This window comes from Ochotona princeps, chromosome 1, assembly GCF_030435755.1.
Source record: "Ochotona princeps isolate mOchPri1 chromosome 1, mOchPri1.hap1, whole genome shotgun sequence".
Classification (NCBI taxonomy): domain Eukaryota; kingdom Metazoa; phylum Chordata; class Mammalia; order Lagomorpha; family Ochotonidae; genus Ochotona; species Ochotona princeps.
The window spans coordinates 113,026,776-113,054,661 of record NC_080832.1 but is presented as its reverse complement, the minus strand read 5'-3'; the positions used below and the strand labels follow the sequence as shown (position 1 = coordinate 113,054,661).

Genomic DNA, 27,886 nt, shown 5'->3' with positions numbered 1-27,886 from the left:
GCCCGCACCGTCTGCCCTGCCACATGCCCAGCTCCCACCAAAACCCGCAGGCACGCACCTCTGGAAAACCACAGGCTCCCAAGCCCCCCACAGCCTTGGCTCTGCCTTCGGGCCAGGCACCCTACTTCAGGACCACAGACAGCTGCCTCCAGCCACCCTCAGTGAACCACACTTGGAGGGTACCCCAAGGTACCAAGGTCAACCCTGAGGCCTCTGAAAGTCCATCCAGCAACTCCAGCCTTTCAGCCTTCCCAAGGGGTCTTGCTGGGTTTGGGGTCCAGTCCCAGTCCACCTGCTCCCTGCCCTGACCTGGAGGCCAGAGTTCCAAGTTCAACATCACCCTCCTGAGACTCCAAGGAGAACAGGATACACATTAATCATGGCCTCCCTGGCCTCTGTCTTTTCACTCAAGTGCTGGTAGCCAGCAAGTGTGGGGTGGGTCTCTACCAGGGGCTTTGAAAAGATGAAAAACTAAGGTCCCAACGTCCAATCCACAAGGAAAGGCCCTTACTAACACACAAGTGGGTTTCCGTGGCCTGGAGGCCCAATCCAACCTGGAAATCCCCAATTCTAGGGCACAGACACGGCTGACAGAAAAGCTGACAACTCCTTCAGGAGCTAACTGGGTCACCCGCAAGATGAAATTCAACAAGCCCCACACTAGAATACGCGGCCGAGGGAAAAATCAGAGTGGGCGAGCTGAAAAAGAGCAAGAAATCCCAACACATGCTGCCTACTAGCGCTGTGCAAGCCCAGGCTCCGGGAATGGGCAGTGCGGCAGGGGCCTCTCTGGTGCCTTCTAGACAAGCCTCAGCTTTCTCACCTGCAAGATGGGAGCAGCAAGCCTGACTCCCGGGTGTGCGACTCACAAGAGAGAATCCTAATGGCACGTGAACTCAGCCATACCTTTTGTGAAGTACCTAGAATACCCCAAGCACAGGTGGCTGAAGCAGGGCAGGATACGGACGTGATGGACTCACAGGCAAACGCCCACGTGGTCAGTGTTACCCTCAGAGTGGAAGACAAGGTGGTGTTCAAGATGTGTCTCAATGCACAACCACAACTTTCAAAGCAAAGGAGGGTGGTTAGAAGCTCCCGTCTCTTTGGGCTAAACAGTTGGCAGCACCTCCTGAGGCTCCTCCCTCTTGCAGCCTGAGCCAGAAACTCACCCTAAAGCAACTCCACCCCCCCCAAACACACACACACACACAGAGAAATAGCATTAAAGGCTGAATGCATTTGGATGCAAAAAACCTTGAAATCCACGCAGCTTTTTTTTCCATAATGCACATCTTCTATGAACATCTTGGAGACCCCCTCATAGACATGAATTTAAAATTTTTTGCACCAAAATAAACTTACTTTTAAAATGCTTTTTTTCCACACACTGCTTTTTTCCACACACTGCTTTAATTTATTTATTTGAGAAACATAGAAAACTCCAATCCATGGATCCACTCCCCAAATGCCTGCAATGGCCAGCAGGGGGGAAGCGGGGAACTGGGAATTCAATTCAGGTTTCCCACATGGGAGGCAGGAACACAATCACTTGCACAAATATTTGCTGCCAAAGCAGGGTCTGCATTTGCCGGAAGCCTGGGTCAGGAGCCAGAGCTGGGAACTGAACTCTGGCACGCCAATGCGCCACAGGAGAGTCAAAAACAGCTTTAGCTGCTGGGCTAACCATGCAGCCCCTCCACACGCTGTGGGAAGTTCCTTGATAGATGAGAGCCGAGTGCTTCTACCCACTAAAAGACACGTTTCACAACCATTCTGAACAGCTTTATTCATAAGAGCCAAACACTGGATTCAGCCCAAATGTCCAGCAGCAGCAGAATGGATAAATAAATGATGAACCATGCAAACAATGACACAACGGAACAGCCCAGAGCCACAAAAACCCAAGAACCAGGGACGTGCTGGGCCCCCTGGGTGCGCCTCAAAGGGTGATGGGAGAAGCCACACGCACGAGACACACCTTCAGTCTGCTCCCAGGAGGCCAGGACAGGAAACACAGGGCCAAGCGGTGGGCAGTCAGGCTGTGGAGAACTCTCCAGATGCTAAACAGCAGGGGCTTATGGAACTTTGTGGAGCAGAAAATGTTCTTCATGCTGGCAATCAGACAGCAGGGGCATGTGCAAAAACCTGCAGAATCTTAACCCTGAGACGTGTGCCGTGCCTTGTTGTGTGTGTGTGTGCTACATTCCTGTTTATTTAAAAATGCTGAAGCTGGACAGGCGGACAGGGAATGCTGTAGGAAGACAGAATCAAGGGCCGCAGGAGAGTGGCAGGGCCAGGGTGGGGCTCGGAGGCACAGTTGCCAGGCTGTGGGTCAGTCATCATGGCTGCCTGGGCACTGCGCCAAGCAGGAGCCCAGGGCCATCGGCCTCCTCCTCCCAGTCCTTCCTGCGGGGCCTCTTCACCTGTCTGCAGCCAATGAACCTTGAGGTCACCTCCCTTCCCAGCCACCCTCACCCTTGTGTATCCCCCAAATCCCATTCCCCCAGACAATACCCTATTTTCAATTCCTGAACTGCACTGTGAAGGTCTGGAGGTTTTCGTCCCGAGCAAGAACACAGTGATCTCCCCTGTCTCTGGCTCACATGCCCACAGTTCAGCTAAGCACTTCTCTGCACCCACGGCATAACGGGCCACGTGGCTCTGCCTCCTACACTCCACCTATCATGTCCAACTCCAGCTGGGAGCACACCTGCGCACCTGTGTTTCCCAAGAGACCTACTCCAATGAAGTAAGACGTTCCCACTGCCTGCTCCCGTCACGCAGGCCCTGAGGCTGTACGGTTGCATCTCTCCACGGAGAGCAAGGCCACAGGGAAACCAGACACAGCCAGGGGAGCAGCCCCATGACCTTAGCTCCACCCAGCCACCAGATGGACAAAGCCTCTCAAGAAGGGTGGCGCCACTGCCCTGAGCAGCCACCAGAGCCACAAAGCACCGTGAGGCACAAGCCTGGGGCTGCTTGCCACTGGCCCTGTACAAACACCAGGTACAGAGCCATCCGCAGGCTGTGGCCTGGTAAACCATACTGCAGGACTGGCAGGAAACACATACACATGGCAAGGCTGTCACCCTGAGTCATGGAACATGTGATCAACTGTCCTTAAGCGCTCTACGCCCTTGTCTTTCTCAGAACCCGCAGCACATGTGTTGGCTTGTATTGCCTCATCAGCATGAAGGAGTTGGGGGACATCAGGCCACACTCACCTGTGGGGCACAGAAGGAGGGAGGGGTGCCTGACTCTTGGGTGTAGACCACCTGCAATGCCCACCCTCAGGTCCCCACACTAACAGGATGCACTTGCACCCTCCGCATGTGGTAGGGCTGCTGGCAGCAGGCTGGGAGCCCAGCTCTGGTTCCATCTGGCGAGCAGGTGCCATCTAGTATCTTCTCTGAGACTTACTCCCCTCATCTGCAAGACAGGTCAGATCTTCATGGACTACCGACTGCCACAACCAAGAAGTGATGATGAAGGACTCCATCCCCGAGTGTCCTTTCCACACACTGCGTCCTGGTCATAGTTTCTAAGGAATAATCTAGAACATGCCTCAAGTTGGCATCTGGAAACTGGGCCCACACATCAGAGCTGAACCTTAAGTAGTACACAGCACATATTCATCTTGCACTGAACTAGAAACCATGGAAAAAAACGAAAAGCTGACCTCCAGGACTAAAGCGAAATTCAGGGCCCACGGCAGATCCTCAAGAAACACTGACCACGCAGACAGACAGGTTAAAGCCACACGTCACAGCCCTCCTGAAACGGGTATGCGCTCATAGCTGCCCAATTTCCAGGACATTCTGTGTTTGGATGCTTTGAGGAATGGAGATTTTTTTTCTCACGCTAACATTTTCTGGCTAAGAAAAAAAAAATTTTACTTGGAACAAGTGTTGTGACATGTCAGGTTAAACTACTGCTTGAAAAGTCCAAATCCCATATCAGCGTGCCTGTGGTCGATTCCCAGCTCTGCTTTTGATCCAGCTCCCTGCTGATGGGCACGAGAGGCAGCACAAGACGGCCCAGGGACATGGGCTCCTACCACCCACATGAGCCATCCAGATGCAGTTCCTGCCTGGCTTTGGTCTGGTCCAGTACTGCCTGTTGTGGCCACATGATGGGCGATCTTCAATCATCGACTTTCTCCCCATTCCTCCTGTCTCTGTTTTACTCTTCCTTTAAGAATATTTTTTAACTTATTCCTCTAGATTCAATGAGGATTCACATAAGACACTGTTGGCACTGCCTCTGACTTGTTGTCAGGAGTCCAGTGGGGGCTGGTCACAGTGCCCATCCTGGATGGCAGGAGAGGTGATGTCCCAGGGCAGGGCACCTCGGGGTCCAGCCTTACCCTGGTGGTCACATCTGCACAGTCACAAAGCCTTGACCCAGCACTTGGTGTGCGCATCTGTCCCCAGGGACAGCAAAGTGGTCAGTGTGCCGAGCTGTCTGTCACAGCTGTCTGTGAAACTAGACTGGAAATCACCCTGTGTCAGTCAAGAGGAGACCAGAAGTCCGGAGTGATGTGCAGCCAGACAAAGTGGAAGGGCTTGCACATTGACCAGAGCAATGACCAGACACCATAAGTCACCAAGCAGGTACTGCCAGAAACAGAGGCAAACACAGCCCTGTGCTGCCCAGGGAGGCCTTGGTCCCCAGCTCACACATGGATGGCAGCCATGTCACATCCCCACCCGTGTCCGTGAGCCTGCCCTCAGCAATGTCCACACAAGGACAGTCACCTCAGCATGCCTGTCTCAGAACGTACCCCCGCCAAGAAGCGACATGTGGCATTGCATGGTAGAATCCCCACACACCTGGGCCTCTGGGGAAGGAATCCCACAGACAATTCAGCTCACAGGAGGCAGCAGCGTATGCCCCCAGCGACAGGCAGAGGTATCTATACAGGGGTACAAAGGGTTAAGGCACGTCCTTTGGTGGCCCAAACAGTGGGCAGCAGGTGTGACACATACCAACAGGAACTCTGTCATTAAAAAGAATACCAGGTTAGGACCTCAAGGTTCACACAGGAGACAGCAAAGCCATAAAAGGAGTCTTCTCTAGCCCAGCATGGTAACTAACAGCTAAAGTCCTTGCCTTGCATGCACTGGTTCTAATCCCAGCAGCTCCACTTCCCATCCAGCTCTCTGCTTGTGGCCTGGGAAAGCAGTCAAAGATGGCCCAAAGTCTTGTGACCCTACACCTGCATGGGAGACCTGGAAGAGGCTCCTGGCTTTGGTTTGGTTCAGCTCAGCTTCAGCTGTTACAGTCACTTGGGGAGGGAATTAGCAGACAGAAGATCTTCCTCTCTGTCTCTCCTCCTCTCTGTACATGTGACTTTGCAATAAAAATAAATCTTTTTTTAAAAAGGGGGTGGCACAGAATCCTCTCCCCAGCCAAGGCCTCTGGGCCTACACTCCTGGGATGCTGGAGGATGGGAGACAGGGGTCCTACTCTGCCCCCACCAGGCCTGGGAGCCAAGAGAGATGGTGGGTAGCTCAGGTTGCAGCTCCCCCGGTTAGGTTTGTTGAATTTTCCAATTGATTTTGTGTCTGTGTGCCCAGGAGGCTTAGGATCATCTTAGGAAACCACTTAAGCAATTTAAAATCATCAAAGTACTTATAGGGCACTCCACATATCCCCACACTTCAGCCTTCCCAGAAACCCCCTTCCAGCTGCAAGCCACTGCCTCTCCAGTAGCCAGCACTGCAAGACAGGTGACTATGGAAGGGGGGGGGGGCACCCCAAACCCCAGCAGGCAGACAGGTGACATCCACACAAAGGCCACCACACTCACCTCTCACTTCCGGATCCCTCCCCTTGGCTTGTCCTTCAATCTGGCTATCAGTGTGCTGGCTCTGAGTCTCACATTCACTATTGTCCGAGAGGAACCGCCCTACATTTTATAGATGAGGACATCCAAGCTCGGAGACCCATGGCAAGCGAGTGGCAGAACCGGAAGGAGCCGCAAGTCAGTGTGTCAGTGCCTGACTCAACAGGACCAGAAGGCTTCCAAATGCAAATCCAGGAACCGGCAGGGAGCCTGCTGCAGCACAGGAGCCTCCTCCCAGTTGTCTGGCTGAGCTGGGCTGGCGTGGGCCCAGGCACCTTGCGAACAGCTGCTTTAACCAGCCCCAGGGGATTCAGACAGGGAGGCAGGCCTGGAAGCTGGTGCTGGCCCGGATTCGGACGGAGAGAACAGGGAGGCATCGGAAACAATCAGGAGGCCTGTTCCCTGCCAGCCCTCCTCAGAAGGGTGGTCGGGGACCCCAGGACAGGAACAAGCACCAGGAAGGCTGGTGCTACAGTCTGGGCAACCAAGCTGGAAGCATGCAGATGACACTGAACATTACTCAGAGATCAAGTAAGTGCACAGGAGCCAGAGGAACCCAAACCACGCCATCTGACACAGGGCAGCACATGCCTCCAGGAGAAAGGGAAGGGAGAGGGCTGTGAGAGGCCAAATGTCCTTTCCCACAGTGAGGAGGACTCAAGCAGCAACGGTGAGCAGGTATGGGCATGGTGCAGTCTAGGGATGCTGCCGAAGCCTGAAACCCTTCAATAAAATATACTAAAGGGAGACCTCCATACGAGACTCCGCTGGAAAATGCCACTCGTTTTCAACAGAATGAAAGCCTCGCTGGGAGCCAGTGTTGCAGCCACCTATCATGCTGATATCCACATGGGCACCATTTTTGAGTCCTGGCTGCTCCACTTCCAGTCCAGCTCCCTGCTAACATAACCTGGGAAAGCAACAGAAGATGGCCCAAGTGTTTGGGTCCCTGTCATGCACCTGGGAGACCCCCATGGAATCCCTGGCTTCAGCCTAGCCCAGTCCAACCCTGGCTATCGTGGTCATTCGGGAGTGATCCAACAGATGCAAGATCATTCTCTTTATCTCTCCCTCTCTGTAACACTATTTTTCAAATAAATAAATAAATCTTTTTGTTGTTGTTGTTAAAGAAAAGGCTGAGTTCAGTACAGTCAGTAGTCCAGTAATTGAAACGCTCACCTTGCATTCGCCTGGATCCTTTATGGGTGCCAGTTCATATCATGACTGTCTCACTTCCCATCCAACTCCCTGCTTGTGGCTTAGAAAAGCAGTGGAGGATGGCTCAAAGCCTTGGGACCTACACCTGCGTGGGAGACCTGGAAGAAGCTCCTGGCTTCTGACTAGTTCAGCTCCGGTCATTGCAGCCACTTGGGGAGTAAATCAACAGACAGAACATTTTTCTTTCTTTTTTTTTAAGATTTTATTTTTGGGCCCGGCGGTGTGGCCTAGCAGCTAAAGTCCTCACCTTGAACGTACCAGGATCCCATATGGGCGCCGGTTCTGGTCCCAGCGGCTCCACTTCCCATCCAGCTCCCTGCTTGTGGCCTGGGAAGACAGTCGAGGACGGCCCAAAGCTTTGGGACCCTGCACCCGCGTGGGAGACCCGGAAGAGGTTCCAGGTTCCCGGCTTCGGATCGGCGTGCACCGGCCGTTGTGCTCACTTGGGGAGTGAATCATCAGACGGAAGATCTTCCTCTCTGTCTCTCCTCTCTGTACATCTGACTTTGTAATAAAATAAATAAATCTTAAAAAAAAAAAAAAAAAAAAAAAGATTTTGGGCCCTTCGGCGTAGCCTAGTGGCTAAAGTCCTCGCCTTGAACATGCCAGGATCCCATGTGGGCACCGGTTCTAATCCGGGCAGCTCCACTTCCCATCCAGCTCCCTGCCTGTGGCCTGGGAGAGCAGTCCAGGATGGCCCAATGCATTGGGACCTTGCACCCGCGTGGGAGACCTGGAAGAGGTTCCAGGTTCCCGGCTTCGGATCGGCACAGCACCGGCCATTGCGGCTCACTTGGGGAGTGAAACATTGGATGGAAGATCTTCCTCTCTGTCTCTCCTCTTCTCTGTATATCTGACGTTGTAATAAAATAAATAAATCTTTAAAAAAAAAAAGATTTTATTTTTATTGCAACGTCAGATATACAGAGAGGAGGAGAGACAGAAAGGAAGATCATCTGTCTGTTGATTCCTTAGCTACTAGGCTACCATGCTGGGTCCAAGATCTTTCTTTCTGTCTCTCCTTCTCTCTGTAAATCTGACTGTCTAATAAAAATAAGTAAATTTTTCGAAGAAAAAAAAAAGAAGAAAAGGCTGGTTGTTGATCACTGGGCATTTCCTGGATGTCCTCCACTCTGGTATCCTGGCTGGGGTCCTCAGGGGTCAAGCACTCAGGGTCAACTGCTCTGCTGGGCAGCCATACTGGAGTCCCTGACAGTCTCCTGAGCCTGGAAGCAGAGGAGGCTGCCCCGAGCACAACCCAGCCTTCCCCAAGGCCCTAACAGAGGTTAATGCTGCCCATCCTCTCCCTGAAACCACAGCCCCAGGAGACACGAAGAGGCAAGTGCTGCCGGCTCCAGGCCATGACCCACACGAACCCACGGCCCATTAGGCCCCTCCCGCCCAGCCTGGGTGTTTCAACTGCAATGAGGTTTCAGCTCCTCTCGGGCACGGAGGCTGCAGAGTCCATCAAAGGCCTGGTTCCAGCTCCAGTGCACCTGCGCAGAGGTCACCCTGGGCACCTCTCAGCAGACAGGAGGGAGGGGCAGTTAGAAGCCCTCCTCCCATGTTACCCAGCAGGCCTGGAAGCCTGTCCAGGTTCCCAGAGCCAGGACTCCGACTCCCCTCTGGAAGCATGTTCGTAGTCCTGGATCTGGCCTGGCTCCTTGCACTGCTGGTAGGGTACAACCCTTATCCCCTCACAGACCCAGGGAAGCAGAGCCCACAGCAGCACTCAAGATTTGCCAGAGGCTAGACCACACTTTCTGGGGCCACCCTGGGACAGGGGATAGGATCTGAGTAGGTTGGCTGCCCACTGGGCAGTGCTCAGTCCAGGCTTTTGTGGACATGAGTTTGAGTACACCTGCTGGGGAAAAGGTGTGTGTGTCTGCCTCCCACACCTAACCATCAGGGAGGAGGTTGCACCAATCACCTAGAGTCCAAGAAAGAGACCAAAAGGACCCCAGAGACAGTGACAGTGGGTGGGATGGGGCAAGAGAAAGCAGAGAGCAATTTCAAGTGAGATGGGGAGGCGGGAAGCTGGGGGTAGATACATGCACAGAATAAGAAGGTGCCCTTGGGCCATTACTCCCTTGTCCCCCAAGAACCAGGGAGCAAGGCCTGTGCCCACTTGCGTCTCCACCCAGGCCAAGCCAGAGGCAAACCTGAAGTCAGTTGTCGATGCACAAGCACAGCCAGGTTAGGACAGACGGGCAAAGCAGGCCTAACCAATGCCTGCACTTCAACCAAGGTCACCACGGAGGCACAGCAGAGCCAGGCCCTGGGCAAGTAGTGGGTTATGGGGCCTTCGTTGGCAAGTGGACCCCTCACTGCGTAACAGACAGAAGGTCCCCGGGCAGGGAGCTGGCCTACACGCACCAGAGTCATCCTCTGTCACACGCCAGCAGCCTGCCCAGCCCCCCAGGCCCAGACACACACACACACACACACACACACACACACACACACACACAGAGCCCTGGGGAGCTCTTGGGTACACCATCAGCAGGAGATGAGTCCCTCTTCCGAGCCCAACTGCACCCTGTCCGGCAACCCTGCTCTCCAGTGACCCGGCCCAGATTACAGCTGAGATGAGCAAAAGCCAAAGAAGCTGAGATCCAGCGCCAGGCCTGGACCCTGCATTCCCTGCAGCTGCTGGCAAAGCCAGCGCTAAGGCCGGCCCGCGGGGACCCAGTGTACACACCGCAAGCCCTTCCTAGGGGTCCTCATCTGAATCCCACCACATCCCACAAAGCAGGCGACACAAGCACCCTAGCCCTTGGCCTAGGCTCAGAAAGGCCCATCCCAATCCTGAGTGACACCACAGCACGTGGCTAAAGCCATGAGGAGCGTGGCTGTGCTCCCAGCACACCTGATTCAACTACACATTTCATGGCACATTTTGTCTTTCAACCCTTGAAGACACGCACTGGCCTCTGTCAGCTCTCGGCAGTGCTCCGACTGGCTGCTGGCTACAACTTGCCAAACCCTGGTCTCACAAGTGGCCAAAGGCAAACAGGAAAACAGACATGACCCTGACTACAGGTGACAGGCGGCAGAGAAGGAAAGGCAGAGGGAACTATGAGTAACACATTAGGGGCAGGGAGCCTCAGAGGGGCCATTCTGGATTAGGGCCGAATGAGAAACACACAGCTTCAGTGAGCCCAGCAAATGAGCTGCCCAGAGGAAGGACCCCGTGTCCTCCATCGGAGAACCTGGGTTCAACAGTCTAACTCCAGCTTCTGTGGGCTGCTGTCACCTGTAAATGTGAGACCTAGGTTGAGTTCCCAGCCTGGTCAATCCCAGATGCCGCCGGTAGCTGAAGTGAACCAGTAGACAGGCTATCCCTGTGGGTGGGTGTGTCTCTGCCTCTCCAGTAAGTAAACAAAAATGTTAAAAGTAGAGGGAGAGGGAGGGAGGAGGGAGGGTTTGGGGAGGGGTGGGGAGAACCCAAGTATCTATGTAACTGTGTCACATAATACAATGTAATTAATGAAGTTAAATAATAAATAAAAAAAAAAAAAAAGTAGAGGGAGAGCCATCCAGACAGCAGCAATAGCAGGTGCAAAGGTCCTGCACAGAACACAGCCAGTGTGCCCAGAATGCAGTGAATCATGAAAGAAAAGGCCATGGCCAGGGCAACCAGCTGGTCTGTCACGCAGGCATTTTAACCTAAGAGTGAGGAGTAGGCAGGGGGGTGGTGGGCAGGTTTGATGGTTCCGGCTGGCAGGTAGAAGTTCAGCTGTGGGAAGGCCATGTGCAACTGGGGAGGGAGGACAGGGTGATGCAGAAATGGGGAGCAGTGCCAGCAGCAGCTTTGCAGGTCGAGCCTGCAGGGTTTTGCTGAGGGGTGCAAAGGTGGATACTACAGCACCTGCCTGCACTGCGGCGTAAGCACTGGACGGACAAGGGCTGTCTGCAGGGAGGTGGGCATGCAGAGCACAGGGTGGGCTCGGTCTGAAGTGCCCCCTACCACAACGCTGCCCAGAGACACATAGCCATATCCTCCACAGGCCATCTTCTACGGTCCAAGGCTTGGCACCCCAGGAGCTCTGGGCCACAAGTCGTTTTGGCACCATCAACCCCGTACGCAGTAGGCTAGGGGGCTCTGGCCTCCCCATGTCCCACTGAGCCCCAGCAAGATAACGCTGAATCCAAAAAAGAAGCCGGCTGCTCTGCCTCAACACTCCAAGCATGGAGTCCATCCGCGGCAGAAGACACCAGGGGCCAGCAGATGGCGGAGCTCTGAGGATCAGCCTCAAAGGTCACCGTCTGTCACTAAATGCCCGCTCCAGCCTTTTCCGCATCGCCGCAGTCGCTCACGCGGATGGAAGGCCCAGCCACAAGCTGTGCTGTGACATTTCCCGTGGGCTGACTGTGTGCCAGGCACCTGTGAGGCCTCTTACCCCTGACACCTGGCCCACGAGGCTGGGGCCAGGAGCATGCCCAGTCCACCAACTGGGGAAACCGAGGTAGCTCTCTCAGCCCAGAACTCATACTTTGCTTTCTCTCTGGGACTACGGCTGGTTCCTTCTGCCCCCACCAACAAGGCTGTTCTCCTTTAAAAATAAAAGGCTCATTTATTTGAAAGGCAGAGTGATGGGGGTGGGAGGCCTTAGGGTATACCATATTAAGCCATCTCTTTTTTTTTTTTTTTAAAGATTTATTTTATTTTCATTACAAAGCCAGATATACTGAGAGGAGGAGAGATAGAGAGGAAGTGGAGCTGCCGGGATTAGAACCAGCGGCCATATGGGATCAAGGCGAGGACCTTAGCCACCAGGCCACGCTGCCGAGCCCAAAGCCATCTCTTTTGATACCCATATACCATATTGAAGTCCAAGTTTTGCTTTTTTATATATGTATAAAAGATTTACTTAGTTACTTGAAAGGTAGAGTGACAAAAAAGGGGAATTTGAGCGATCTTCCATCCACTGGTCACGCCCCCAAATGGCTGCAAGAGGCAGGGCTGGGCAGGACAAAACCAAAAGCCTAGAACTTCATGCAGGTCTACCATGTGGGTGCTGGGACCCAAGCCCTTGGGCCCTGTTGTACTGCCTTCCTAGGTGCCTTAGCATGGAGCTGGATCAGAGCAGCTCACAGCAGCATTCACACGGAATGCTGGCATCCTAGACGATGATTTAACCTACTCTGCCACAACACAGGTGCTGCGACTCTGCTTGCGCTCCAGCTTCCTGCACACGCACCTGTAAAGACAGCAGATGATGACTCCAGCATTTGAGTTCCTGCCACCCACATGGGAGATCTAGGAGGCTTCAAACTGCCCTGGACCCAGCTACCAGGGGTGTTTAAGAGTAAACCAAAGGTTGGAAAATCTCTCTTCTACGATTGCCCCTGGTACTCAACAGAAGCAGGGGGTAGAGATAGAGAAAGCAAGCTTCCCCATGCTGGTTTATTCCCTCAAATATTTGCAACAGCATTTGCACAACCAGGAACCAGAAAGCCTATCCAGGTCGCTCTGGGCACAGGTACCTGAGGATCTGGGCCATTATCTATCACCTCCCAGGCACACGAACAGAGAACCAGATCAGAAGCAGAGCAGCTGAGATTCAAACCAGCACTCCAACAAGTGACTTCATCCACTGAGCTGAGAAAGACCTTGCTGTTCATTCACACCAGCGGGTAAATAACTAATACACTGAATAGACACGTGGCTCCAGGCCCTGAGCTGTGCCCTGGGCCAACACTCTGTGTCTGGGACCCACGACACAAGGGATTTTTCACACCCACTGGTACTCCTCCTGTCCTGATAGAACAAGCCACAGTGCAACGAAGAGGAAGGACGAGGCAGGATCTGTAAGACCAGGGCTGCTGGTCCCAGAGCAAGCCTGGCTCTGAGTCACTCTCAGCTCAGGTGCTCCAAACAGTAAGTCTGAAAGGAGCCAGGTCTGGGAGCAGGGGACCCAGCCAGGCTCCAGCTCTGCCCTGCGAGTTCACCATGGACAGTCACCCCCTTCCTCTCTGGGCACCTTGCCTGCCCTCTCCTGACATCCCTCCCCTATAAAAGGTTTTTGGGCTTCTTGCCCAGCCCCTTATTCTTATTCTTATCAGTTTAATTACTGGGGGGCAAGGGGAAGAGTTGTAGCCAGCCTAGATGCTGTTACTGGGACCCAGGTGAAGCTGATGGCAGCCACCTGCTTCCCTCTGGCTCCCCATCCTCCCTCTTCTCTCGCTTGAGCAGGCCCCACCTCTATCCCCATTCCTTCCCCATTCTCCAATCCTGCGGGGGCTGGGGGGGAGGGGGCCTCCTGATCCCTGCCCCTACCCACTTGGCACGTTCCAAACTGCACATGGGCCTATCTCCCCACCTTGTGGAAGATAACAATGAGCCTGTGTGCCCCAGGCCCCCCCACGCCCTACTCTGGGCAAGGAGCGCCTCACCCCAGAACATCTGTGCCCCCAAGAACTCACTGAGAACCCCGCTGCTGACAGGAAAGCTTCTTTGAGCTTCTGTCTGATGCCAATGGGACCCAGAAGGGCCCACCAGCCTCTCCCAGACCACTCCCCTCTAGAGGCCCACAAACTGACACGGGGCAGGCAAGGGAGGGACCCCCGGGGCTTCCTGTGAGGCCCCTTAGTCTCTCTCTCTCACACACACACAACACACACACACACGCACACACGCTTGCACACGCACACAGAGCAAAACCAGGCAAGCAGAGAGAGGGAAAGGCAGGCACGTAATTATTGGTAAAATGCTTGTAATGTTTTTCTCTCTACCCGGTAGCTTTCAGTTGTTTTAGCAGCTTAGCGAAGCACTTGGCTCCAATTGAATTGCAAATCAGCAGCTCTTGCCCCAGGAAGAGAGGAAGGGAGGCGGCAAGAGGGGGCAGGGCGGGATTCCAGAAGGAACGGGAAAAAAAGGTGTGCGAGAAAGAAGGGCAGAGGGGAGGAAGCCAGACTCCAAACGGCTGGAGTTAAGGGCCATGACCCCAGAACCTTGCCCCGCTTCTCATGCCAGGCCCCGACTTTCCCATCACTCCACCCGACAGAAGGGCACACTCTCGCGCCAGCAGGACGGCAGGAAGGTCACGAGGGAATTCCTCAGCCACCCAGAGGGAAAACACATTTTCTCCAGGGACCACAGTTGGAAATCACGGGACCCCCAAGTCTTGCCTTCTCTCCCTGGCAGTCTCCACCACCTGCATTTCCATCCAATCTTCTCAGCGCTCGCTCCATGACCCCCTCTTCCCACCCCACACCGCCTTTCCCCCTCCTGCTTCTGAACGTCCCAGAGGAGCACAGTCGGGCTCCGAACCCAGCGCCAAGCGCCGGCTCAGCACCACGGCCAGCGCCTCCCACCAACCTGCCCAGCCTCAGGAAGGCTGTTCCCATACCCTCGGTGCCTACTCCCAGGAACTAGGAGCTCTCCCCCATGGAGGCACCAGGAAGCCAAAGGATCTGGGCTGCCAGGCATGCACGTGTGGGGCCGGCCACGGGGCACTAACCTTGAAGAGGCGGAGGATGTTGGCCACCATGATGGAGACGGAGCTCCCCGAGGCCCCGATGACTCCCACCACGCGCTCGGGCTTGGTGATGATAGGCGGTCCGCCGCTGCCACAGCGGACCTCGGTGCCGTCCTTCTCGATGAGCGCCTGCACAAAGGTCAGCGACTGCTCCAGGGCGTGGGTGTCCCTCGAGCAGGTGTCCAGAATGCGGGCGCCCAGCGTGATGTTGGGCAGCAGGTCCGGGTCGTTGTTGATGCGATCCAAGGCAAAGAGCATGGCCTCCAGCCGGTGGATGCCCTTCTCCTTCTTCAGTTCCCCGCAGGCCTTGCCCTCGGAGCCCCGACCGTGCACGGGGAACAGGCCTCCCAATGTGATGTCTCCATCTATGCGGATGGAGTTCATGTGCGGGTGGCCCTTGGGTTTCCCCAGGGAGGAAGGTAGCCAGGGGCCGGCAAGGCTGAAGAGCAGACAAAGGGGCAGCTGTGCCCACCACCAGCCCACTCCTCTCTTCCCGAACATCTTGGACACCCTAGAGACCCATGAACAGCAGGGCCCCACTCCTAGCCCCAGCGGATGCCTGGCCACACAACAGCAGTGGTTGTGGCTACAGCCGGAGGACACATGGGCAGGGCAGCTTCAAGAGTCAGAGGGCTGAACCATGCTGGGGATGTCACTCGGGTACCACTCAGAGGCCGGCGCGCCCCCGGCCCACAGATGGCGGTAGTGGGGCTGGGGCAGCAGGCAAACTCCAGCCCGGGGGCCTGCGTCCTGCAGGCCCGTGCTTGGCGGCTGGCTGTGAGAAGGGAAAGGTGCTCCTAGCGTGGCGTATCTTGGCATCAAGGAGAAAACAGCTTGGATGCTTTCCTCCTACCAACCTTGAGGGCAGAGAGAGATAGAGAGAAAGAGAGAGTATCAAACAGAAGCTGGAGAAGACATTAGCTATTCTGATCTCTCATCAGGAACTAGGGAGAAGGAGATGCCGGAGGTTATCACCAAAGACTCCATAAATCTCCCGAACTCGGCCTCCTTCCGTCTGCGGCTCCACAACGGTCGAAACGGGAGAGCTCGAGGCAGAAATTGGGTCATGTTTGGAGACGTCCGAGGCCTGTTCCCGCTGCCATCAGCATACCCAGGAACAGTCTGGCATGGGCCTTGGTGGTTGAGGAGGGGGACCAGAGGGGCAGTAGCCACATCCAGGCAGAGGCCCAGGCAGGAGAGAGGGCTGCCAGCACCTCAGTGGGCACTCTGGGGCCTGCTGTAGAAGCCCACTGTGCAGGGTGAGGGGACACCAGGGTGGAGCTGGGCTGCAGGAATCCCCATGTGCCCCCTGAATCAAGAAGTTCTTCAGCCCAAGCTGCCACAGCCACCCCGGGCAGATAGGCAGAGCTGGGACCCCTAAGAAAGGGGCTCCTTCTCCCTGACTTTTCTCTCCATCTCTCCATGGCTCTCCCTGGTCCCCTCCACTTCCTCCCTCTGCGAGTGGGGCTCGGGTTACGGCCTCAGCCACTGCACATTATTATGATCATCCTCATGATGATTGTTGTTGTGATTAAATATTTATCTGCAAGAGAGAGGAGAGAACACCAGCTCTTCCTCATTCTCACTGCTAATTTGGGCTAATTTCCCCTGGGGGTGCCTTCCCTCCCCCCCCCAAACTCCCTGCTTAGAGCCAGCAGCCTCCCCCTCCTCTCCCCTGCACTCAGGAGGCCACAGGGAGAAGAGCTGGGAGCTGAGTCAGGGCCTACACAGGCGACCCATCCTCTTGGGTTTCTCAAATGCAGACTGGCGAGCCACTTGTCCACTTGGTACCTCAGTTTCCTCCCAGGCACTTTGAAAGAGGGGCTAGGGAGCTGGGACTTCAAAAGGTTTCCCCAAGACATGATGTGGCCAACAAGGCCCTGGAGCGGCCTCCAATCATCCCATCCTGACTGCCATTCTCCCCCTCAGTGGCCCTGAGCTGGTCTGGCCCCCCAGTCTCTACCTCTCCCCAAATATGCTCATCAAGAGGCTCCCTGCACCTTAGTTTCTCAGAGGCTAGTATGGGGGGCGGGGTATTAAAGCAGTCCTCCAAGGTCACAGGGCAGGAACACAGCCTCCAGGAACAAAGTCAGCACCTGCCACACAGGGTGGAGTGAGGGTGGGGGGACCTAAGGAAGCCCCAGATGCCACCCTTGTCCTGCAGCCTCCAGAAGCTGGGGCCAGTGCTATGGGGAATGCTTGCAAGTTGTCCAAGGGGGCAGGGACCCCCACCCCGCCTGGAGTATCTACCATTACCTACCCCTTCATGTGATGAGTGCACCAGCCCTCCTCCCCAGAAGCCAGCACCAGGGAATTCAGAAAAGAACCCCAGAGAAGCCAAAAGCAGAGCTCGGGGTCCTGCTACTACTGCCTGGCTGGCGGCACATCCCAGCCAATCCTCAGTTCCCACGTCTGTGTAATGGGCAAGTGGGAGGAAAATCCAGTCTGGGAGGCCATACTACTCTTACAGGCACGCATTCATAGCAGTGGCCAGGACGGGGCAGCATCGCTGACCAGCCTGGGCACAGGAAAGGGTCAGGATGCTTGCGGGCACCATGACCACCTCCCAGGCACGTACCACATTGCGGCTCCAAGGACAGAGCAGCAGCAGTGACCCTGTACCTGAGTACTCACTGAGGGCTTTGCTTAATCGTCCCAGGCAATCACAGCCCTATCTCCAAGGAGGAAGCCCAGGCAGCAGTGACACACAGCTGGGGGGGACACAGCCCGTGCAGGCTGCCCAGACCCAACTCTCAGGCCCTGCCAGCTCTAGCATCCTTTAAGGTTATGATTGGCTCCCATACGTTTCTGAGAGAGGCATGTTTGGCATCATGACAAGCTGTGTGCTGGAGCTACAGCACAGCACACTCAGGCTGAGAGCCAGTGCACAGCAGCTTCTGACAGCCAGGCCCCGCTCAGGCCTCCGGATCCTTGGAGGGGTTCACCTCTGGCTTCTCCTTGAGGCTGGTACACATCCAGGCTGAGCCGTGTGCGCATGTGCACGCGCACACACACACACACACGAAGGCCAGGCCACATGGGGAAGGAGGCCTCCGAGCAAACACCTGCAGCCTCTGAATCAGGAGCCCCCGCCTGCCCCCAGCTGCTCAGACACCCACCAGGCCTCCCTGCCTGGACTGAGCGCCAGCCCCTGACCACTGTGGGACCCACTCCACCCTGTCCGGCTAGGCTGGTCTTTTCTGAGCTTCTCCAAAGAGCTGGGCAAAGCTGCTGCTTTTTTAGCCTCCCCTGCTTCCTTTGATCACAGGAATGGGAACAAGAGCAAGTAAAAATACCCTGGGAGTGACAGGGGCCAGGAGAGCAGAGGCAGGGGCGGGTTGGGGGAGGAAGCCAACCATGCCCCTTCCCCCTCCAGGCCTGCCTCCATCTGCAGAGGAAGCAGGAGCTGGGGCAGGGTAGCAGGGGGCCTCCGGCTCTCCCAACCCTGTCAGTAGCCAGGAAAGAGCAAACCTGGATCCCTCCCCAGAGACCACCAGGATGTGTGCAGGTGCATGCCAGGTGCCACCCCTCCCGCCTCTCCCCATCTCGCTCTCTTCTCAGGTCATTGCCTGCTGAATTCTTCAGCTTCAGGGGAGGCCAGAGCTGGGCACCAAGGGACAAGGAGCGAGGGCTGAGAGCACAGGACAGTAGCATCTTCCAGAACATGTTCTCTAGTGAATGGGGACAGGAGAGGAGCTGGGGAGGGCAGTGGCAGGTTCCCCACACATGAGGCTCACATCCAACCCAGTCAAGGGCCAAGGGGAGGCCACTTACAGGGCAGGAGCTCACACTCGGCACGGACAGAAAGAAATAAAGGCCGCACAGCCACACCAGTCCTGGGAACCTACCTCTCACCCAGCTTCTTTGTATTCTCCCAAAACCAAGGAGATGGAACAAAATCCACACACCAGAATAAAGCACAAATAAATAAATACACGGGGGGGGGGGGGGGGGGGAGGAATCTGACCCTGGCTCCCACAGCAAGGAAGCCTGGGGACTCCTATCTATCCTAACCCCTGGCTCTCCTGTCACCTACCCTGACCCCTATGTCAGCTCAGGCACACCCAGGAGGGGCCAGGGACTGAGTGGTCAGCTTAAGACCTTCTGGGGCTGGAGCTGTGTACACACCTCACAGTTCCCACCACCTACCTCGCCAGAAGGGACAAAGGGAGGAGAACTGGGGGCTCCAACCCCGTGGGCCCCCCTGCCATCCCCTTGGGGACCTCTGCGGGCTGGGCAGAGGTGTGCTCTACGGGCAGTCTCCTCCAAGGTGGGCAAGGCCAAGCCCACAAAGCAGGTGGTCAGCCCAGCCACGGGCCCTGCTCCAGGGATCCCTGTGTCCCCAGGCAGAGAAGGGACTGCTGTGAGCTAAGGTGCCTGGGCCTCCCGGTCCACAGCCACAGGGCCTGTGCACAGCTCCTGACCACACAGCAAAGGTGGTGACAGCGGCCTTGGGGCACAAGCGAAAGCAGATAACAGAGGACAGGGCCTGCCCCACACCAAAGGCTCCCAGGCCCTCCGAGAACCAGGAGACAGGCATCTTGCCAGAGCGGGGAGAGGGGGGACCTGGCATGACAGCTCCCTGCCCACTGATGGCGTGAGCCGCTCCAGCTGGGGAAACATGTCCAGACCCCACATCACAGGCCAGTCCTGCCCTGTTCTGCCAAAATATCAAGGACCTGACTCAGAGGATGGCTGGTTCCACGCTGGGCACTGGAGAAACCTGTGTGGGAGGAAGAAGCGGAGGGGGGAGCAGCAGGGGCACACCAGCTCCTTGGCTTAATGCCAGTGGGCGTTGGTAGATGGAACTAAAAAACCTAAGGCCCTTGATATTCCCTACCTGTGTTTCCCTCCCTCCTCCCCCAGGGGGCCTGCCCTGATTGCTGTAATTCCTGTAACCACTTCCCCTGCAGCGTTGAATGTCACAGACCCTCTCTCAAGTTATTTGATACTAACAAACACACTAGGTCCTCATCTCTGTGTCTCCCATGACTCGCCCAAGGTTCAGGACACAGGAACTGTTCCATGAACAACCAGATAGCCAGCAGGGCATCCCCACCTACGGCACACACACCTCACGCTGAAGTTGGCTGAGTGGCTGAGCAGGTGCGAGTCCCTGCTACAACTGCTTGGCCATTCACACCTACAGTACACCAGGACCCACCCTGGGCACCAGGGAAACTGCAGGGCTACAAAACCAACACAGACACTTTCCCTGTGCAGCTGATCCCCCGGGGGGAAGACAATTAGTACCCCACACACACACCCTGATGTGCAGCCCTCAGGGTCAGAGGTGGAGAGGGTAGGAGTGGCATCCCAGAGGGGCTCAAATGGGCCAGGGTAGTTAGAGAAGGCATTCCATTAGGAGTTACAAGCAGTAAAACTGTGTGTCTGTCTGGGGATAGAATGCCCCAGGTAGAGAGAACAGCAAGTGCCAGGGCTGGGGTGGGCACCCACACATCTGGTGTTCAAGGGACAACAGGGAGGCCCACACAGCTAGAAGGTAGTGGAGGAGGAGGCAGAAACAACAGCATCAGGGAAGACACCAAGCACAAGACAGGCAGGACCGTAGGGTCACAGTGAGGTCAGAGCTGTCGGGGGCACTGGAGGATGCTGAGCAGCGACAAGAAACGTGAGGCGCAAAAAGGCAGCCCCCTGCAAAGCTCGCAGCAGCTCCTAGCACTGCTCTGGGGCCAGAGTCCAGCCAGACAAGCACAGCTCAACGCCTTCCCTCGGTCCCCGCAGGTCAGCCCAGAAACTGCCCAATGCTGACCCTCCTCCTTGCCCAGACCAGGGGCCCTGCAGCTTGGCCTCGTCCCGACTCCTCCCACCAGCAGAACCCCCCTTTTCCACACCGCCTTCCCAGCACCACTACAGCCAAGTGGGCGAGTGTTTGCAGTCAGTGCTTCTGCCGGCATCACTGAGAGTGGGCCCCACCCTCCCTCTCTCCTGCCCACCCCCAACCCAGCACTATCCTGGAATGCCTAGGATGCTGGTCTACACTTTAGTGTCCTGGACAGCCACAGACCAACCCTGCCCTCAGGCCAAGCGGTCAGGCCCCAAACAGAAAGCAGGTTCCTGGTCCTGAGGCAGGTGGCCCAGCTGGGCTCTTCCTGGGAATCCTGTCATCAGGACCACTTCACAGTCAATGCCTTCTCCCAGAGGCCCCCCACCCAGGTGGCGGTGGCTCAGCCCCAGAATAACACGGACTGGCATGTCCTGACTGCCGCAGATAACATCTACCCAAATGAACAGGGTCCAGATGTCATTACGCACAGCGCTCCCTGTCTTAGCTCACATCCGTGTGCACACATCTATCCACACCTCACTGCTGCCAGGAGCTCACCAAACGGGAGATTAATAATAAAACACTGCCACAGGCATCATCTGCCTTCATTTCAGGGGCGACATTTACGACCCCTGTGGTGCTGGGTTCCCCAGGATCCAGAAGAGACAGAGACCAGAACAGCCTCTCCCTCAGGCCATGGACCCGGCTGCAGGCTGGGCTGGATGTGAGCCGGCTTCATCTCTCCCATGCAAGTTCCATTTGTATACAGCCCTCTCAGCAGCAAGCTTGAGACAGGCGGAGGGGAGCAGGGTACCCCCAAGGCAGGGGGAAAGAAGCTGGGGGATGAACAAGTGGCCGCCAGCCTTGGAGGGAGAGCTGAGCAAGAGGCTAGAGGAAAAGCCAACTGCAAGGGCCAACAGCAGGGCACCCTCCAAGCGCACTTCTCAGAGTCACCTGCTAACTAGGGCAGAGGTGACACACTTGCAGAGCAGCCCTCCAGCTCCTTCCAAGAGCCAGATGGCTAGGGACAGAGAGCCCCAGGCCCCTGGGCCCCAGGGCAAGCTCTTCAGCCCCTGACTCAGGTGGGCCAGCTCCCCCCAACACCTTCTCCAGGCAGCAGAGGGAGGAAGACAACCTTCCCCAGGCAGCTGGCGGGGCCTGCCCACTGGGAAGCTGGGTTCTGGGCCTGAGCAGAGGAGGACAGCAGGGGTGGGCAGATAGCTTGGGAAGGGCAGTAATTAGGGGCTGCCGGCTCCACACTTGCCTCAGGGACTCGCTTGGTAGCTGCTATAATTGCAGCGCCCCCATGCCTTCTTGATGGCTGTACCATCGTCCCCCCCCCCCATCCACCACACCAGCAGAATGGGGATGCAAGCATGTAGAGCCCTGTGGTGGGGCTGGGGCTAGGCTCGGCTGCCAGCCCCTTCTGCAGGCCTCGCCTGCCTGCCTGCAGCTGCCCCAGGCCTCGCCTGCCTGCCTGCCTGCCACTGGGCTGTGGGAGGTACTGCCTCCAGCAGGATGGAGCCGCCCAGAGGGGGAGGCACAAGGGCAGCAGAGTGCGGCAGGCCCCTGGGGTGGAGGGTAGGGATTCACTCCTCTGCCTACCCAGGATCTGTTGTGACATGCTACCCCTCACACACACACACACACACTCAGACAACAGGCCAGCCGGCCAGCCCAGGGAACATTCCACAGGGGAAGCAACACTGTCTTCCTCTCCAGGCCAATTACCGCAAACCCACGGGGGCCAGACAGCCCAAGAAGGGGTCAAGACCCGGGGAAGGGACAACTTTTTGGGTATTTTTGTCCAAGTGGTGTGAAGGTGCTGGCAGGTAGAGGGGGGATGATTATGCCTACAAAGACAAAACTTGCAGGAGGTGGGGCGGTTTCTACCCTGTGCCCCAGTTCACAAGTAGACAGGCATGCTCACCGCTCTCCAGGCAACAGACTGGGTCCCCCAGCCCACCCCAATCGAAGCCAAGGCTCCAGCTGAGGGCTGGTAAAGCCTTCCATGAAGGGACAGGGGACAGGGCTGGGTGTTAGCCCCAAGGCCTGCCCACAAGCAGGATGAGCCTCTGCCCCATTGGTGCCACACTCAGGAGCCAATGAAGTCCCTACAGGCCCAGAAGGTGCAGACCCACAACACGTTGGGGGAGGGGTGCTGACTCCAGGGCCTTGAGAAGCGCTGTGGGATGAGGGAACAGGGCAATCCCGCTTCCCTGAGCGCCCTCATCCCCACTCCCCAAGGCAAAGGGCTGCTGGGGGAGCGGGCAGAAGCCCGCTCAGGCCTGCACCCCATCCCTGTCACCTCCCCTCCTGCCAGGCGGGCAGACGAGGGGCGGACAGACACGTGGCTAAATGGGGCAGCCCAGGTGGACCAAGCCCCAGCTCGATGAACCTCTGGAAGAGTCGGCTTGCTCCCGGGCCTCGGGCAGCCAAGGAGGCGAGATGTTGGGGAAGCAGGTGCCTCCTCCGAAAGGAGTGCAACCGCGAGGGCGGGGGCGTCTCTCGGGGGCTTAGGGGAAGGGGGCGCTCGTACGTCCGCGCCTCAGGACTCCCCGTGTCGCCGCGCTGCCCCAGCTCTGCACAAACAGCCTCAGACCGCCCGGTGCGGGGGCGCCCCTAGCAATCGGGGCCTCCCCCTCCCAGCCCCGCCTCTGCGCCGGGAGGGGACGCCGCCAGCCCGCGAGCGCCGGGGAAGACCGATCCCGCAGCAGCGAGGACCCCCAGCCCAGGTGCGCGCGCGTACACACACCGAACCTCAGCGGCCCGCGCGACCGACTGCCGCGCAGGGAGCTCGGGTTCATCAGGGTCCCGGGTAGGGACGGCCCCGAGTGTCCAGAGAGCGCCTGACCCTCAAGCGCTAGCGCCGCAGGGAGACCCCAGGCTCTGGAACGCCAGCCCAAACCGCCGCGGCTGCAGGCATGCGAGTCACCGCCTCCGGCTGGTAGCGAAGGCGGCTTTGGGACGGCACGGGAGCCAGACGCGGTGCCCGGGAAAGGAGCCGAGCGAGGCGCACGAGGCCGGCGCTGCCCTCCCGCGGGGAGACGGAGGAGAAGAGGCGCAGATACTGCCCCCGCGCCCCCGCCCTTCCGCAGAAGGGGCGCGCTGCTGAGAGCTGCCAAGACCCTCCATCCGCGGCAACCTCACATAACCCTTGCCCAAGACACTTTCCCCCAGACCCTCAGGAAAGCTTCTGCCCCATTCTCTCCCTTCCTCCGAGGATTTCTGAAAAGCCAACCCTAGCCCAAGGGGAAGAGACCCCGAGTCCGGGTCCCGCGTCCTCCGGCCCGAAGGCTCTGTCGGCCGGCGCTCCTCCGGACGCTCCCAGCCCTGCAGTTCGCTGAAGGCCACCTCCCGAGCCCCAGGGTCTTGGCCGCAGCCCGCGTCCCAGGAGGCCGGAAGGCTAGGTCCTCTCTACCCGGCCCCTTCGGGCCACAACTCACCGCGCGCCGGTAAGGTGTAAGCCACGGCGAGGGGTCGGCTGTGCTCCCGCTTGCCCCGGAGGCGCAGGGAGGCGGCAGCCGGAGGCTCGGTTCTCGCGGTGCCCAGAGCCCGGGCCGCGGCGGGTGGCGCTGACGCTGCGGACCGAGCAGGGCGCGGAGCCGCCGGGAGTCCCGGACGCAGCAGGGATGAGCTGGCGGTCGCCCGACCAGAGCCGCCGCCAAGCGCTCGGTGTTCGGCGGCTGCTCCGGCGAGAGCGAGCTGGCGAGCGGCAGCAAGCCCTGCCCCTGCTTGCCACGGAGCGCTGCGTCCGAGCCAGAGGGATCGGACGAGGCGGCGGCTCCGGGGAGAGCTGAGTCCGGCTGCGGGCTCTGGGCTGGGAAGGGAGCTGAGCGGGAACCGGCCAGCGAACGCTGCCCGCCGGGGTGCAGGCGCTTAGCGGCGCCGCGGTAGCGGCAACAGCAGCGGCGGCGGCGGCAAGGAAAAAAGAGAGAGAGAAAGCGAGCTGGAGAGCGCGCCGGAGAGGGAGCGCGAGACGGGGAGAGCGGGGAAGACGCCGGGCGGAGAGGCCGCGGGCGGGGCGGGAGCGCCGCGGAGCGCGAGGGGGCGAGGGGGCCGCAGCCTCTGGCCCCGGCACCCACAGCCGCTGCCGCACCCGAGGAGGCGCGAGCCCAGCCCCGCAACTTTGCGCTGCAAGTGCGGGCCGAGCGCGCGGCGCTTCCGCCAGCCTTTTAAAGAGAGAGCACCTAGGCGTCCACCCCCTCCCGCACCTCCACCTCCGGAAGGCCCGGCTCCCGCGCGCCCCGCGGCTCCCCTCCCACCGCACCCCACCGGCGCCCTCACCCGGAAGGAAGCCCCCCTGCTCCGCGCTTGCCAGCTCATCGACCCCCGACCCCGAGGGCTTGGCGGGGAGTCCTTCTCAGCCGGGAGGTCGAAGGTTACCGACTCCAGCCTACACACACACACACACACACACACACACCCTGAAAAGTACCGCGAGGCGCGGGGATGCCAGGGGCCGCCCCGCTCCCCAACCGGTGCGTCACGGGAAAGCCTCCCGCGGGGCTGCCTCTGGCACATCCGCGTGCACGTGGTGTGTGCCCCCGTGCGGCACGTTCCTTCACACCCCACGGTTCCTGGTTCAAGCCTATAACAGGGGAGCAGACTGCGGTCCCATGCGCTTGTCTGAGGGACGGTGTCCGCGGCCCCATCCGGCTACGGGAACATTCCAGCGGCTGCTCCCCACACGCGCGCGATAGGTTTCCCCCACCCCAGCCAAGTGTAACAGGTGGCCGGGTCTGCGGGCTGCAGGCAGCCTAGAGAAGACTCCCTGGGCGGCCTGCAAGACGCTGGAGCCCTGCTCTTCTCCTAGGGGCTGGGAGGTACTGAGAAATCCCAAGCCAGGAATGGCCTTCCCAGCAGGCAGAGAGAGCCACACCGCCCTCTTAGGACAGCCGGAGTATCTCTTCTCAGATTGCACAAGTGACTTCAACAAGAGCTGTAACATGGGACTGCCCGGCTGCGGCTGCGGACGCGGGGGTGGGGGGCAGCCGGCAAACAGCAGCACCAGGACCCTTCCCGTGGACCTGGAGACTGCCACCCCTGCCTGATTGTGCCAGGCTTGGAGGGCAGGGGTGGGGGACATAGCCAATCTCATATCTCCCACTTACAAGTCGGAAGACTGGCTGGGTGGGGGAGTATAGGAGGTCGCAGCCACGAACTGCCCGGCCCTTGCCCCCTCTCCATGCCCCTCCCCCTAGACCTGCCTAGGCTCCAGCTCCAGTCCCACACCGTGCCCCCCAGTACTCCAGGCTACACTAGGCCACGTCTTGTTCACCATCTTTCAGACCGTGCCTGGCGTTATGCCTGGACCATAGTGGGAGCTCCGAAGAGGTTCAGTGAATGAATAGATGTTGGCAAAGCACACGCTCCCCGTGCTGTTGTGCAAAATAGCCCGGATACACATCTCATTTACGCAGGCAGCCTGCAGCCTTGGAGGGAAGGGCCCAGAAGGGTTCATGCACTCACTCCTGCCGCATACAGGCATGTATGTGGGGGTGGGGGATGGTGTCTGTGTATGTATGAGTATGTGTGGGGGGTGGGGGAGAGGCTGGGATCGGCACTACTGAGATCCTGCCCCATTCCCAGTCCTGGGAACACACACCCCTCACCAGGACACTACCCTTGAGGACACCCCTGGACCACAGAGCTGTGAGCAGAAGGCCACCGAAGCAGCCACCTCCCAACAGCTGCACCTGGCTGGGCAGCTGGGAGTGCATTGCTCTGGGCTCCCAGGTACTCAGGTAATTCCGGAGACACTTTGCTGTTGGGATCAGACTGCCTGGATTCAAGCCGGCCTCTGCTGTGTGTGCCGGCAGGAGAGCCTGGTCCCCACTGTAAAACAAGGAGCACCAAGCTAGGTTGCAGGTGGCTTCCCGCCTGTTGGGGAGCTGCGGGAGGTTCCCAGTTAGCGGGCCTCGGGTTGACAAGTGGTCCACTCCATCCTGAGGTTGTGTCTGCTCCCAAAAGAAAGGGTTCCTTTTCCTCATTCGCTTAGAGGCTCCCTTTGGGCCAGGTCTGGGCCCGAGGCAGCCCTGAGAAGGGAATGCAGGACCTGGGCCCAAAGCCTGGCACCTGCAGGTAGGAGCCACTGCAATTTCCAGCACAGAACATCATCCTTGCTGGTCTGCTGAATAAGGAAGTGGGTGAATAACTGAATGCATTCAGCCAATGGACTATAACGTGGGCCACAGCTCATGGGGAGCCTGAACTACCCCACCCACGGCCTCTCTCCCCATCCCTGCCCCCTCCCAGATCCTGCCCTGGCTCTGGCCATGAGCAGCCCGCCCCCCACCAGCTGTGTGGCAGAATGCTGGGCAGGCTATGTTTTTCCGGGGGTTAAAAAAGGAAACACTGTTGGTTGGCAGATGGCTGAGGCTGTGGACTCACCCAGCCTGCAGGTTCCCAGTCTGGGGCCTGGTTCTTAGAGGCAGCCAGTGTGGAGCTGCCCAGGCCTCTAGGCCTCCATGGCTCTGGGGGACCCAGGCCATCCAGCAGGGATTCCCTTCTTGGGGTTGAGGGTGACTGGATTTGTCCTGGACACACCCACCTGCTCCTCAAGGAACTTCCTTGGCGTCTACTCCCTGGGTAAGCTGTGCAAAGCCAGCGACCACAAGTGACCCCGAAGACTCCTGCAGGGAGGCCCGCACCTGGGCCAGCTGCTCCCCGGGCTGCCAGACAAGGGGGTGGACAAGAGCATGGCCTCCCCCAACCCCTCGGAGCCCCAGCCTCTCCTGGGGTCTGGGGGTCTGGATTGAGGCTAAGCGGACTCTGGCATGGGAGGGAGGGCAGACATGCCAATGTCCCTGTGCCCGGGGTCCTCAGGTACACAGGCTCAGCCTAGGAAGAGATGGCCACAGATCGGGCAGGGAATAATAACACAGACATCTGCACCTGTCCATTCCACTTCTGTGCCCAGGAAGTTCTTCCTGAGATCTGACCTAACCCCTCCCTGCTGCCCCAGACTCTTCCCGTGGCCTCCCTGGTAAGGGGGAACAACCCGCACCCCAACCCAACACACACACTCTCTCTCACTCTCTCTCTCACACACACATACACACACATACACACACTGTGTGGGGCACTCACAATCCACAAAGCTGCTTCTGTAACGTCTCCATTTCAAAAGAACCTTAAGAAGAGCAGGCAGATGTCTGAAAAATGCAAAGTGTAGGATTTGTTGAAATAAATCATGGTGTGCTTGAAGGGGTGGGGCCCCAAGAACACCTGACAAATGGTCCCAGGGCTGAGCTGACCCAGCCTTGGCCTTGGCCTCCCAGTCTGATGGGTTTCAATTTTGGTTTCCCCTCCCCCAGGCCATTAGCTGGCAATGGCTGTATGGGGAGGAGGGGAGGGTGTTTAAACTATACCTTCCCAGCCACAGATGAAGAGCCCAGAACCCAGAGAATGCAATGGGCCGGCTCTTCAGAGTAACTTCCCTGCAGATCCTGTGGGGATAGCTGTGCTGGGGTCAGAGACCCCTGCCCAGGATGGGCCAGGTCAGGATGACCCCACTGGAGGCTGACAAACTTCTAGGACCTGCTC

The 27,886-nt window shown here is 58.0% G+C and overlaps 1 protein-coding gene across 3 annotated transcripts in view; it reads right to left on the bottom strand.

Annotated features, from left to right (window-relative positions):
* Positions 1 to 24,844, bottom strand: part of GRM4 (glutamate metabotropic receptor 4) — a 90,740-nt gene extending 65,896 nt beyond the window's left edge. For 2 of the 3 annotated variants that reach the window (XM_004590278.4, XM_058664378.1), the window contains exons 1-2: positions 23,785 to 24,477; positions 14,533 to 15,407 (exon numbers count right to left, since the gene is read on the bottom strand). In XM_004590278.4, the coding sequence (XP_004590335.1) occupies positions 14,533 to 15,051 (519 nt within the window). In that variant the 5' untranslated portion in view covers positions 15,052 to 15,407; positions 23,785 to 24,477. Of the gene's footprint in view, positions 1 to 14,532; positions 15,408 to 23,784; positions 24,478 to 24,764 lie in introns of those variants that run through there. The other variant, XM_058664369.1, reaches the window with a different exon arrangement.
* Positions 24,845 to 27,886: the final 3,042 nt, after the last annotated feature.